The 14831-nt window shown below is 40.2% G+C and overlaps 1 protein-coding gene and 1 pseudogene across 4 annotated transcripts in view; one reads left to right on the top strand and one right to left on the bottom strand.

Moving 5' to 3' along the window:
• Positions 1–14831, bottom strand: part of ADAMTS6 (ADAM metallopeptidase with thrombospondin type 1 motif 6) — a 142072-nt gene that overhangs the window by 10909 nt on the left and 116332 nt on the right. For all 4 annotated transcript variants that reach the window (XM_026670542.2, XM_087958364.1, XM_087958365.1 and 1 more), the window contains one exon: positions 13076–13214. In XM_026670542.2, the coding sequence (XP_026526327.1) occupies positions 13076–13214 (139 nt within the window). The remainder of the gene's footprint in view (positions 1–13075; positions 13215–14831) is intronic.
• Positions 9300–10580, top strand: LOC148132565 (E3 SUMO-protein ligase KIAA1586 pseudogene; annotated as a pseudogene).

Raw genomic sequence — 14831 nt, 5'->3', positions numbered from 1 at the left:
GAGAGAGAGATCATAAGAACGGCTCTTGCTTTTTCGTCAAGGGAGAGTGACCCCTGCCTCCCACTGTCATCAACATCTTCTTCTTTTGGGTTAGTGAATCAATTAATTTGGGAAATGATCTCACTATCATGAAAGTCAGTGTTCTCTGCCCGTGGGGTGGAAGAAAACGCCCCGCGGCATATCCACGCACGTGTAAGGGGAATCAGAAATCCCCGCGTTCAAAGCCTAGCACGCAGCTGTGAGCAAATACTGGGAAAACCTGATTGATCAGAAGGAAGGAGGCAAAAGAGGGAGGGGTGGTGGTGGATAGAGGTCCCACTGGTATTTGTGAAACACTTGGTCGGCAGCGCTTAAAGTCAATGTCCTGGCTCCACCCACCCACCCACCCAAAGCCACGAAGTCCCCCCATCGCGCAGCCCAGAATCGCCCTCCCTCGGGGCAGCAACGACGCCCGGTGTTTCCCGAGACAAGAAGCTCCGCCGTGCAATGAAAGCGCCCTGGCTCTAGGCTCTAGGCTCAGTGCGAGCCGAGGTCACTCGGCTCCGCTCAACCGTTTCCTCAGCCCCAGCTGCTTTCAGTCCGCTCGGGAGGAGGGAGGAGGTGGTGGCGGCGCTCGCATTGTTTTCTGAGCTCTAGGCTCGCGGGCTCATAAAACAACGCGAGCCGAGGTCGCTGGCTCCGCTCAGCTTCATTTCCTCAGCCCCAGCTGCTTTCAGTCCGCTTGGGAGGAGGAGGAGGAAACGAAGCTGAGCGGAGCCGAAGCGACCTCGGCTCGCGTTGTTTTATGAGCCTAGAGCTCAGAAAACAACGCGAGCAGCCGCCACCACCTCCTCCCCCTCCTCCCGAGCGGACTGAAAGCAGCTGGGGCTGAGGAAACGAAGCTGAGCGGAGCCGAAGCGACCTCGGCTCGCATTGTTTTATGAGCCTAGAGCTCAGAAAACAACGCGAGCAGCCGCCACCACCTCCTCCCCCTCCTCCCGAGCGGACTGAAAGCAGCTGGGGCTGAGGAAACGAAGCTGAGCGGAGCCGAAGCGACCTCGGCTCGCGTTGTTTTATGAGCCTAGAGCCTAGAGCCAGGGCGCTTTCATTGCACGGCGAAGCTTCTTGTCTCGGGAAACACCGGGCGTCGTTGCTGCCCCGAGGGGAGGGCGATTCTGGGCTGCGCGATTGGGGGATTTCGTGGCTTTGGGTGGGTTTGGGTGGGAGCGAGGACGGACAGAGTCTGTGAAGTGGGGCTTGCCTGCCCTTGCTGGCTGCCTCTGCTTCCTTAGGGGCGGGGAAGGGGGCTCATCTGGACCAAGGGTGAGTCTCCCCCTCAGTTTCCCCAGAAGGACCTTCCGTTGCTTTTGCCTTCTCCCTACATCTTCCCTCTGTTAAAAATCCCCCCCACACACACACACACTTATTTTCGGGCAGATAGATTTCGTGTCTGAGCATTCTCACATGGCGGTGGGTCTTCCCCCCCCTAAAAACAATTAAAAAAAGAAAAAACAATATATCCTCATGCAAGAACTTTTCTGCTTCCGATTACCCCCATGCTTAAAAGTTGCAAAGGAAACACGGAAGCAGGGAAGCGCCTGCCCAGCTCCGGAGCTCCACACCATTTTTTTTTCAGAGGGGAATCTGACTCGAGTATAAGCCGAGGGGGGTTTTTTCAGCACAAAAAATGGGCTGAAAAACTCGGCTTATACTCGAGTATATACGGTATGTTTAAATGAAAAAATAGTCTTGCAATACATGAGATCAATTAATAGGAAATGGAACTGGGAGAATCTGAAATAGTTTTTTTGATAAAATATTTATCGGTCTTTGCTTTGCCAAATAATAATGTAACTCTATTATTACAACTTAGTTCTTATTTTAATATTGCGCCAATATATTCTTAGTATTACTTGTAATATCTAAAACTATCTGAAATAATAAGAAATCACATTACTTCATGTATTTGTTTTGGGATAATTCTTTTGAGTGTCTTAAAAAACTAAATGGATAGTTTTCAGCAGAGGAATTACACAATGTTATATTTTAAATATTCTTATTTTTCCTAACATTATTTGCTAATATTTCAATAATCACAGCAGGTGGCAGTATCTAGCTGGCCAATATTGAAAAGCTAAGCAAGGTCAGACCTGATTAGAACAGTGATTTTTCATATAGGAGCTGTTTATATAACACAGATTTGTTCCTAATAATTAATAGAGAAATGATGTCAATATACCACAAAGCACAAGGATGTCAGGCAAAATTAAAGATGTCAGCCACAATTATGGATGTCAGCCACTTAGAAAGAGTTGTACTACTTGTCAAGTATGATACTGGTTCTTTGGATGATAACTATGAACGGGTAAGAGTGTGTCTGTTAAAACTAACATTAATACTTGGGGTACGATGACTGATACCAGTGGCTCAGTGTGCTTCCAAGAGTGTAATAGTCATTTTAGAAAAACAGCCAGATCAATAATGGGAGCCATATATCAAGCAGTGAAACAACTCAGAATTTAGACTTTTGCGCCAGTACTAAAACAACCAATAAAAAGGAGACCAATTTTGGATCCAAAATCTATCATCCGTTAGAATGGCCAATAAAATAAAGCACTAGATATTGTTTTAATGTCTTTAATCCACAGACTTCTGTGAATTTCACCTTCAAAACAGAATCCCAAGTAGTAATTGTTTTTTCAAGTAGAATACTTAGCTGAAAGGGCAGCAATAGCAGTTGAGATAGGGTTGATTAATTCAAAAATTCAATATCAGTAGTTTTATGATATTGGTAGCAAATGGGACTTATCCTTAATATAAATGCCAGATCTTATAATGGGATTCACCATTGCAAAGCCAAACACTGTATATTTTATTGAAATATATTCCCTCTTTAGATTCTTGAAAATGAATTAGTTGATATTGATAGGACTGATAATATTGAAGCTAAAGTTATCAGTACAAATGGTTAATTTAATAGTGGCTTTGGTGCTTTTAAGAAAGTATTATATGTAGATGCTATCTTTGTAATGGTTAATATTTGAGCACAGAAGTATCAGACTTAATGCTTAAAGCATTCTCCCCACAGCAGATTCCACCAATGGGTGAATTTATTATGCCATGTCTGTTTGGTGAAAGGTCTGGCAACTGACTCAAGTGTTTACAATTAAGCTCAAACACAGTACCATAAAAAGTGTCCCTCTGGTGGAATTAATTTTCATACCTATGAAGTAGGCATTAGAAGCATATATGATAAAGAACAGGGAGGGATCCAATACTCCACTACATAGTCCTGTGATTCTATCATACAAAATTTTTATCACATAATTGCTATTACGTTGCTCTCAGAAATATGCTAGGACTTCTGAAATATAAAATCAGATTATGGAACATAATTTCTAAATTAAATCGTTGCCCTTCTCAGAAACGAATGGAATATGTCATACCAGACCTCTACACTTGTACAATCTTGCCCAAATAAATATATGATGGTATATAGTTAAACAAGACACTCAGCCCCAAAGTTTGGATATGTCATTGTGGCTGGATATACAGCTTCAGTTCCCACATGGAGAATCATTCTGGAAAATATCTTGCATCACAAATTGTTTGATTAGAAGCAATCTTTTCACATCTTATTTATCCAATTTATATTTAATTTTATATTTAATTTTATATTTAATATATTATATTTAATATATGTTTAATATTTATATTTAATGATCTGTGTGTAAAAATATTTTTCTCAATCTTTTCAATTTTAAGATGTATGAACTTCACCTCCCCAACCAGCATGCTGGCTGCAGAATTTTGAGTGTTGAAGTCTACACATCTTAAAATTATCAAGAATAAAAAACACTGAAAAATCTATCCATCTATCAATTTCTTATTTTGTCTCCACAAGAATATTGTTTTTGGGGGGAACCAATGACTAGTTACAAACCACTTCTGAAACCATTGCCTCCTTCCCAAGGCAAAGAAAGTGACTAGCCCAAGGTCATCCAGCAGGCTTTGTTCCTAAAATGGAACTAGAACTCCTGGTCTCACGATTTCTGTCCTGATACTGTATCTACACCAAAGTTGCTTTCATGTAGTATAGGTAAATGTGTAACTATTTTATAATTTAATCTAAAGCCAATGTTTTATTATATAACTACAATAAAGCCAACAAAGAATATATTTTAAGAGCAAATTGCTAACAAAATATCTTTAGGTTTGTCAGAAATAGCAAACAGATTAAAGGTCTTGTGGCCCGCTGGCAGCTAGTAGATCTGGCAGCAGAGTCGGACAGTGAGGAGGTTGGCGAGGAACATGGCCGAGACCTGGAAGCTGAGGAAGGCTCAGACGAGGGCTCTGCATCAGAGGCAGAGATGGGGCTAGGGCAGCCTGGCAGTCATCAGCTGCCTTCAGAGTCAGACAGCAGTGAGGTTGGGGAGCAGCTGGAGCCAGTTTCCAGCCTGCACATGCTCAGAGCTGCCAAAAGAAAAAAACAATTACAAACTAAGGGTTGACATGAGAGTAAGGCCACAGTGGGTGGGTGGTGAGTGTCCCCTCACATAGGGATTAAAAGAGAAGCAAAAGGGGAGGAGGCTTTTGCAAGAAACAATTTATTTGTTGCAGCAGTGTGAAGATCTGTCTGTGCATCTCTGAGACTCTGTGCCAAGCCTTTCCTTGTCAGCACTGCGTTTGAAAATATTTATTTGGCAGCTCTTCAGACTAGATAAGGTCTGTGCTCCTAATTAGACCCTTGAAAGACTGTTTGCCAGGCCTTTGGCTGAATGTGTATGCAAAAAAATTCACCTTTGTTTAATAAAAGGAGGTTTGCCAGGACAAAAATTCTGCTTAGTGCTTTTTGGGGAAGCCTAGGTCAGAACAAAAGGATTGCTCAGATTAATATCAAAGTAGCAGAGTAGTAAAAAGAAAGACAAGCAGCTTACAGAGAATCTGAATCAATTACTTTAACATATACTGAAGAAGAAACTGAACTCAGTCCCAAAACCTAGATAATAACCACATAATAGTTATTGTAATATACTCTTGAATTTAAAACAATCTAGATTTGTCAACTCGCACAAAAACCGATCCCTCAAGCAATGTATTTATTATTTAGCATATTATTTAGCATATTATTTAGCATATTTAGCTAAATATTTATTATTTAGCATATGGCATACAATGTCAGGAAAATCTACATGTGCTAGACACAATGCAGTCCTGACAATCTAGATTGCCAGTTCATTTTGTTCAGGGCTTATGAGCCTATTGCATGAGGTGGTGGGAGGAAGTGAAGTAGCTTTACACCAATTAGCTGGCTTAGTACTCAGGTTGTTGGCTCTTCCAGGCTCCTCTACTGGTCTTTTCCTCATCTTGTCTTGTGCCATGATGCATCATGTCCAGCTAGGTCCACCACTGGCTTCCATTTTCTGCACATGTGAATGCAGCTAAGTTTTCCCCACTAAAGTGGTACCAATTTATCTAGTCACAATACCGCATGCTTTTGAACTGCTGGGTGGGCAGGAGCTAAGGATCAAGAGAAGGAGCTCACTCCATCTCATGGAGCCAGAGTGCAGACCATTTCTTCCCAGCAGTTCCAGTGTCATTAAGTCACTGTGTCACTGTGTCCCCTATATACACTTTATGTGTCTGTCTATCTGTCTGTTTTTCTGTCTACATACTGGCCAGAACTGTGCTCCAAAGCTAATATTAATGTACCTACTTTCAATTACTCAGCACTTTTGAATAATTACTTGAGAATAAGAGTAATTGAAAATAGGTACATTAATATTAGCTAATCCAGTGGGTCTTCTAAATCCAGTCCTTTCATGCAAACTGAGATAGAAGCTACAGAAGAAATCATTTAAGTAACAAAGAAATGAATCAATGGATTTCTTAATGCTGGTTCAAGCAGAAAGAAGCATCTGTATGGTCATTCCACAGTAAGTATTAATCAGCTTTGTAGCTGTTATTCTGAAATCAGTATATTTAAGATATCATCTCCTCTTCATTTCTTCACTTTCATCAGGGTTATCCTATTACCATGTTTTCAGGAAATATAAGCTCAACACTTCAACAGGGAAAACAAATAAAACAAAACTCTTCTCTTCCTTTTATGTAAATACTTGCATAAAACAGAATGACAAATGGTTTGATTTTAAGACAGAAAAATAAAAACAAAAATAAAAAACACTTGATAGAAAATCCACAGCTATTAGCACCTACACAGATAGAGGAGTAAGAACTAGACAGCAATCCTTATTGATTTATGTATTTATTTAAAATAACTTTTCACTTCAGCTTACTAGAAGAGATAATACAATTTATAAATTTAAAAATACAATACCTAGATGAAAATACTTATTAAAAATAAGGAAAAAACAGAAATCGGGAGATAATTAGTGATTCTTGGCAGAGAAAACAAGGAGGGAACATTGTTATTGCTACTGGAAGGGACTAAGGGAAATGGTTCAGGCAACAGACTAATCTCTTCAACTCTTAATATAGCATAGACACAAACACATGGTGGTATAACTGGAAGGACTAAAAGGACAGGTGTTGACCTTTTTCCTCGCTCTCCCAATTTCTCCCTGGCAGTTTATTTCCTTCAATATTTATTTTCTGTTGTTTGGTTTAAGAAAAGATGAGAGAAACAGCTTTTTGAAGTGAAAGTATATTAAAAAGAGATAGTAACCAGGGGAACCATTAAACCCTAGAGGGAACTTGATTTCTAATTCATATTTCTATTTCCATTAAAAAGATATTATATATATTGTAATATTTAATGTAATGTATATTACATTAAAAAGGTATTAAGAAGATGACATGCTTAACAATAAACACAAGTTCTATTATGCCAGGCTTAACAGTTAGTTACCTGTACATAGGCTAAATGAAGACATTTTTTATAAAATCAGTGTAAGAATTGGCTGACAGGAGGAATCCTAAAGCCAAATAATGCAGACAATCCACGACTGCAACAGCCACTACTTAGGATCAACGGTCAGAAGACTGGCAGAATGCATCCATGAACACCAACCAGCAGTCAGAAGACATGATGAAGACTCTTTATTTCACAAAATATTGACAGACTTAACCATAGCTTCACTTGGGAAACTGTGACCATCCTAGACCAAGCCAATTCCAAAAATGCTTAGGGAATTTCTAGAAGCCTGGTACTTTGACAAATTAGTCTTTAATAGACACATAGATATAAACAATATCTATATCAGAGGTGCTATTCAACCAGTTCACACCGGTTCGAATGACCCGGTAGCAAGAATTTGGCATGGGTCACCGAACTGGTAGCAACTTCTGGCTGGCCATGCCCCCAAATCAGTCCAGTTGCTCGATGGTCGCTGCTCGCTTGCTTGCCCCGCCTTCCCTCTCTCTGCTTGCTTGCCCCACTCACAGGACGCTCACCCTGCCCATCCCAGGCCCACCCTATAAAAAGGCTTCGCCACGTGGTCCTATCACTTGTGCATGCTAGTCTGCTCTGTGGCTTGCCTGCCTAAGCTGATTTGAGTCTACTCTGAATTGAGTCTACTCTTCTCTTCCCCAATGGAACTTCCGGCCTCCTTCTGTCTACAGGACCAGGTAAGCACTGACTCGCTAGCCTCCGCCACACGGCACAGGCCCTGGCCCTGGGCTTCCCAAACCCCTGGCTCCTTCCTGCTGCCTGGTCTCAGCCCTGGGCTTCTGAAACCAGGGACTGCTCCTTCCCGCCACCCGGCCTCGCCCAGGGCTTCCGGCAGCCTTGGTGACTGTGGCCAACATGCTGGGCCCCAACATAGGTGGCCAAGCTGCGGTGAATGCTTGTGCCCCGCTGCCAAAGCCCCAGAATTCCTTCCCGCTGCCTGGCCCCACCCCGGGCTTCTGGCAGCCTCCACCAACCGTGGCCAACAGTCCAGGACCTCGTGTAGCCAGCCAAGCCACTGCAATTGCTTGTGCCCTGCTGCCGAAGCCCCAGTGCTCCCTCCTGCTGCCTGGCCTCGCCACGGGCTTCCGGGAGCTTCCGTCAGCCGTGGCCAACAGCCCAGGACCTCACATAGCTGGCTAAGCCGCGGCGATCACTTGTGCAGCAGCCACTACCCGTTGCGGCCTCCCCCAAGAGCTTCTAAAAATCGTCAGAGGTCCTTGCCAGCCACAGCCGCAATCCATGGCCTGGCACAGCTCCCCAAGCTGCCATGGGTCCCTTGTGGGGCAGCCGCTACCCATTGCAGCTGCCTGCCCCCACTGCTGGGCTTCAAAATGCCCCCGGAGCTCCTTGCTGGCCACAGCCTCAATCCGCGGCCTGGTGTAGCTCCCCAAGCCACCACAGGTCCCTTGTGGGGTGGCCGCTACCCGTTGTGGCTGCCTGCCCCCGCCACCGGGCTTCAAAATGCCCTTGGGGCTCCTTGCCAGCCAGCCAGGGCCCATAGGTCTTGGTCTAAAGTAACCCACCTCCCTCCCTCCCCCAGCCTCGAGCAAGCACCTACTTGTTCAGACTCCTTCTCCTGATTCCCGAATGGCTGCTGCTGACCTGCCTCCTGCCTTGCTTGTACTGCTTGTCTATGCATCCAGCTCATTGGCAAGCAACTGATTCTGCCTGCCTGCTTTCTTCAATTGGGTAAGTGGCTTTTTTTTTTTCATGATTTAAACCAAGGGTGTCCAAACTTGGCAAGTTTAAGACTTATGGACTTCAACTCCCAGAATTCCTAAGCTAACATGATTGGAGTAGGAATTCTGGGAATTGAAGTCCACAAGTCTTAAAGCTGTCAAGTTTGAAGTCCCCTGATTTAAAAAAAACAGTGTGTTAATTTTTTTTTAAGGAAATAGTCATATAAATTTAGCTGCTTTTCTATTTTTAGAAAGCAGCTGCTTTGTGAGATTGTCATTGTGTGTATATGGAAGTTCTTTTAAATTGTGTGAAATGTTATCTGCCTATAAATTAAAGCTATATTGTTAGATTTTTTCAGATGTATCTGCTTTGTGAGTGTGTGTGTGTAGTTTTCAGTTGTGTAGGGAGTTTTGTGGGTCTGCGTCCAATCCAGTCATGTTACAGTGTGATTTTTCAGTTGTGTAGTTATGATAACAACATGTCCTAGCATTTTTTGATGTTGATGCTTGCAGCATGCAGGAGACATTTTACATGAAGTCCAGCTGCTTTTATGAGACAAGCAACTTTAGTTTCTGAGATAATTAATAACAGAGATCCCTTCTGTTACCTTAGTCCTCAGCTTTCAGCCACAATCGAGTCCAATCAAAGCACAGTATTGTTTTATGTCTTTTGCAGTAGGATGAAAAGACAACAGAGTTTGACTGCTTTCTTTGCCAAGAAACCAAAAATGGAACAATCAGAATCAGACACAACAGATCCACAACCGTCAGGGTCACTAACAGCACTGCCACCAATTGAACGTGGAGAAAACAGCAAGTCATTTTCCGAAACTGAAAGCCTTCCTGATCTTCCAGATTGCTGGACATTGCAGCAATATAGAAGTTATCAAGAGAAGTATGAGGGGCTGGTAGTTTCAAAGAAAAAATTAGGTTGTAAGTACTGTGCAAAACATGACTTTGCAGTAGAGAAAGGTGTTCATGTGTCCGAGGAGTGGAAACATTTCAAGATTGAGGCGGCAGGGACAATTAAAGAAGTTCAGCAAGCTTCTCTTAGAAAAAAAAATGAAAGAACACTTTACATCTAAAGCTCATGCCATTTGTAGTGATAACTTAAAACAAGGGGAGCAGGACGCTATAATGAAATCAGTAGATAAGATGTCTGACAAATATTTATCTACTACTTGTAGATTATTTTTGACAGTTTACAGTCTGGCACAAAGATGTAAATCATTTTCAGACATAGAAGGACAGGTAGAATTGCAAACTGTAATGGGTGTAGATCTTGGAGTAGGATTGCATTCACGGTGAACTGCAGTGAAAATAGTTGATTTCATTGCAAAAGAAATTAAAACCAAAATGTTTACTAGCATTATTGAACAGAACCTGAAAATATGTTTAATTATTGACGAAGCCTCAGTGCTATCATGCAAATCAATTGTGATCGTTTTCGTAAAAGTTGAGGATTCAGATAATCCACCAACAATTTCTGTTTAGCTTGTTGAATTGGAAAAACAAGATGCATAGACAATATGTTCTTCAGTTTTGGAAAGTTTGCATAATGTTGGGTTTACTATAGACTATCTGCAAAAAAAATTAATAGCATTTTGCTCTGATGGTGCCAGTATTATTCTTGGAAGAAAATCTGGAGTGAGCAATTAGCAAAACATCATAACATCATAATATGGCACTGCTTAAACCATCGCCTGCAACTTGTTTTAGGTGTCTCCATAAAGGACATTAAGCAACTGAATCATTTCAAAATATTTCTTGACAAGATACACAGTATTTTCCATAAGTCCTGTAAGAGCCAAAATGAACTGTTTGAAATATCTAAACAACTTGGAATTGAAATTGTAAAGATTGGTAGAGTTTTGGGACCAAGATGGGCGGCCTGTAGTTTAAGGTCAATCCTAGCTGTATGGCGTGCTTATCCAGTGCTACATCAGTACTTTCATGCAAATGAAAAATACTCTGGTATGGCTGCCCGTCTTGAAAATATATATTTTTAAAATGATTTGGCATTGATGATTGATATTCTCAATGAAATATCTCTTCTGTCAAATGCACTGCAAGGAAGAAATACTGACATTATAAAGGCTGAAAAACTTGTGCGGAGATCAATTAAACCATTTGAAATGCTCAGACAGTGAAAGGGTCCCTATGAAAAAAAAGGTTAATGGATTAATTACTTCAGAAACCTTCAAAAATATAAAATTTGTACAAAATCATCGATTTGTTGGACTTCCTTGGGAAAGATTTTTGGAAAGCATCATAATAAACTTGAAGAAAAGACTAATGGATTGTCAACATTTAGAAACAGGTAGCCAATTGCAAGACACCACAGATAAATTACGATTTCTCCATTTTTTGGAGACAGATTACTGGAATATTGAAGAAATTGTAGTTCCATGGCCAGAAGCTGAAGAGCAATTGCTTACCTTTAATGAAATCTTTAATTATGAAATTAATATCAACAATTATAGAGATTTCATAGAAAATGTTTTAAAAGATTCAAAGAACTATGCAATTCCTGACAATATTAAAAAAGCTAAATATATTGTCAGAACAATTGCTGTAAGTTCAGCAGAAGCAGAAAAGGGTTTCTCAAAAATGAACCTCATATGTTCAGAACAGAGAAGTCGCCTAACTATTCTAACATAACCAACCTGATGACCATTAGTGTGATTAGCCTACCTCTAAAAGAATGGAAACCTCTTCCTACTGTCACAAAATGGTTACGAGCACATCATCACACACCTAATGATCCGAAGGTGAAAACTAAGAAAAGTGCAAGCGAGGAGGGCACTAAACACTTTTATGTAAGTACTTGTGTGTACCTCCTTTACTGTTTGTGTGTACTGGTTTTATTCTTATTTAAGTAGTAAGTGCACAAAATTAAACACTTAACAAAATATCTTCTTTCTGCAGATCATTCATTGGGGCAAAGAAGTTGATGACATAGAAGACACACAGCACTTTTATTATTCTTATGTAAGTGTACCTCCTTCATTGTTTGTGTGTACTTGTTTTATTCTTATTTAAGTAGTAAGTGCACGAAATAATAAACTACCTTTTTTATATCTTCTTTTTGTAGGTCATTCATTAGGGCAGGGATTCCCAAACTTGGCAACTTTAAGACTTGTGGACTCTGGGAGTTGAAGTCCACAAGTCTTAAAGTTGCCAAGTTTGGGGACCTCTGCATTAGGGCAAAAGAAGTTGGTGACATGGAAGACACACCACACTTTTATCATTCTTATGTAAGTACTTGTGTGTATCTCCTTCATTGTTTTGTGTATTTGTTTTATTCTTTTTTAAGTAGTAAGCACACAAAATTTAAAACTTAACAAAATATCTTCTTTCTGCAGGTCATTCATTAAGGCAAAAAAGTCAGTGACATAGAAGACACGCAGCACTTTTATCATTCTTATGTAAGTACTTGTGTGTACCTCCTTCATTGTTTGTGTACTTGTTTTATTCTTATTTAAGTAGTAAGTGCATGAAATAATAAACTACCATTTTGTATATCTTCTTTTTGTAGGTCATTAGGGCAAAGAAGTCAGTGATGTCGACTTGGCCATGCCCAGCCAGTCACATGACTGCCAAGCACGCCACCAAATAAGCCACACACACCCAATCACATGGTCCCTAAGCCACATCCACAAAATAAGCCACATCCACTGAACCGGTAGTAAAAAAAATTAAATCCCACCACTGATCTATATATTATGTAAAAGAGTCTATCAACAAGGGAACAAAAAGACCAAAATACTTCCCCATCAGCAATCAGCAACCAGACAAGCATAGATTAACATCAGACTAACAATCAAGTAAACAATATCCCAATCAAGGAACTGCCAAACAAGCCAACAATAAACAGCCCAACCAAAAAATTTCTAAGACCACCCAAAGGAATATAAACTGAGAGCAAACTCCAGCCCTTACTACTACTGATGATCTTACCTAGTTTGGGTAATGAAATGTCTGCAAGAAAACAACCAATTTCAGAGAACACCAAGTACCCTTCATTTCAACCCTGAGTTACAAATATTCCCCAAAGCTTCTTGGATGAGAAACAAAACGTCTTCAAAGAAAGTCCAGTTGTCACTTGAAAAAAAAGCACCTTTGGGACAACCATGACCTGGATGACTGAGAATCTCCATAGACATTTCCCTTTATTATTACAGACAACCCACTTATGAACTGACTAACTCCAGCACATACTGATAGTTAAAACTATACAGTTTTACTTAGTATTGGTGGGCTGATTTTATGGTACAATAATAGTATATTAGGATGGGCTTATTTATAATTTTTGGTTAACAAAGAAATAAACATTGTGCCCCGCTCCAAAACTCAAGAAGTAAGAATGTGGTTTGTACCCCATTTTTTGTTAACAATAATGTTTCTGTTAACATAAATAACATATGTTTCCCTTTATTATATTATAAATATTTCATATATTTCTACTTAGCTAATATTTCAAGATGGTTAGAAGCTAACTTACCTCCAGCGCAAGTAGCAGAGCACTCTGACCAAGGGAGGTGATTCCATGTGAAGCCAACTTCATTGTCACCACTGCCAGTACGAGAGATGGGAACATTGAATTTATACCTTATCCCCAGATTTTGCTCCTGTAGTAAAATCTGCAGTTGAAAATAACTGGTTTTATCATTAAAACACTTTGGTATATTAATACTGAAATATTAACAATTAGTTACTTTCAGTTTGACTTTTGAGAAAAACTCAAACGCATTCAGCCCGGGGCCGTGTGTTTGACACCCCTGCTTTTTGCTTGCCTGGGCTGCATTGAGTGAAGAAAACTTATATTGGGCTGCATATAAAATATAACAAATGATATTACTTATAAAAAAATTATATAATAATTTTTAAAGTTTACAATCTCGTGGGACGACATTATTAGCTGTCCAGGACTGTATGTGACCCACAGGCTATGGGTTGGATATGACTGCTTTAAAGAGTGGCAGAAAAAGAAACAACTAGTATATACATACAGTATGTTTATTGCATAGTACCTAAACTTGACCATAGAATAGAATAGAATAGAATAGAATAGAATAGAATAGAATAGAATAGAATAGAATAGAATAGAATAGAATAGAATAGAATAGAATAGACAGAGTTGGAAGGAACCTTGAAGGTCTCCTAGTCCAACTGCTCAGGCAGGAAACCCTATACCATTTCAGATAAATGGTTGCCCAATCTCTTCTTAAAAACTTCCAGTGTTGGAGCATTCACAACTTCGGAAGGCAAATTGTTCCATTGATTAATTGTTATGTCAGGAATTTTTCTAGTTCCAGTTCTAGGCTGGAACATAATAATGTTCCAGCAATGTCTTGAATAACATATACTATATAAAAATATTTGTGTTTTCTACTTATGTTACCATAGAATTATACTAGGTTTAAAAAGATAATCAAATCATAATTGATAAAGTATATAGTAGCCCTTGTTTAACAATGGTAACTGGAACCAGAATTTATGTTGCTAAGCAATGCAGTCTTTGAGCACAACATCATGTGACTACATTGCTTAGCGACAGCAATCCTGGAAACCTTCATTGCTATTGTTAAGCTAAGATTGGGAGTCATTGGGAGTTCAGGTGGCTTGCAAGCAGGCCAGCAGGCAGGTAAGGCTTGGCAAGTCCAGGAGTGGATTTTGCTGGGTGAGGGATGGTGTGCAAGTGGCCAGCATGATGTGACGAGGCCTGAAGTGACTGTTGCTCAGCACAGGAGAATGTGCAAGTGGCCTGCGAGGTGTACAGGCAGGACCCTAGGCTGGATTGCTGCTGAGACAAGTGACTTACCAAAGTGATTTGCAACTTTCTCTGATGGCTTTCCCCTTGACTTTGTGGGAAATGTGGAAATGGTGTTACATGACTACGGGATGTTGGAATGGTTGTGAGAACCAGTTGCCATGTGTCCAGATTGCAATCGTGTGACTATGAGGGATGCTGTGATGACAGAACTTTTAGGATCAGTTGTAATTTTCCTTTCTTATCACTGTCATAATTTTCAGCAATGGTTTCAAAAATGGTCAGTTTGCAAGGACTACTGTGTTCAATATTTCTTTTATTTATATTGAAAACAAAACTAGATTATATTTCTAATACTCTGGGATTTTTCAATTTTAATTTAAGTGATATGATTCTTATCTTCCTGAAAATGAGATGGTATTCATTTCTGTCAGCTCTGTAGCAAAAGAAAGTGATATATTATGTTGTTCCCCAATTATATCCAAAT

Source organism: Notechis scutatus, chromosome 2, assembly GCF_049901735.1.
Source record: "Notechis scutatus isolate UNSWTSFEM ecotype Mainland chromosome 2, rNotScu1.2, whole genome shotgun sequence".
Taxonomy (NCBI): Eukaryota; Metazoa; Chordata; class Lepidosauria; order Squamata; family Elapidae; genus Notechis; species Notechis scutatus.
This window is presented reverse-complemented; position numbering and strand designations above follow the sequence as displayed.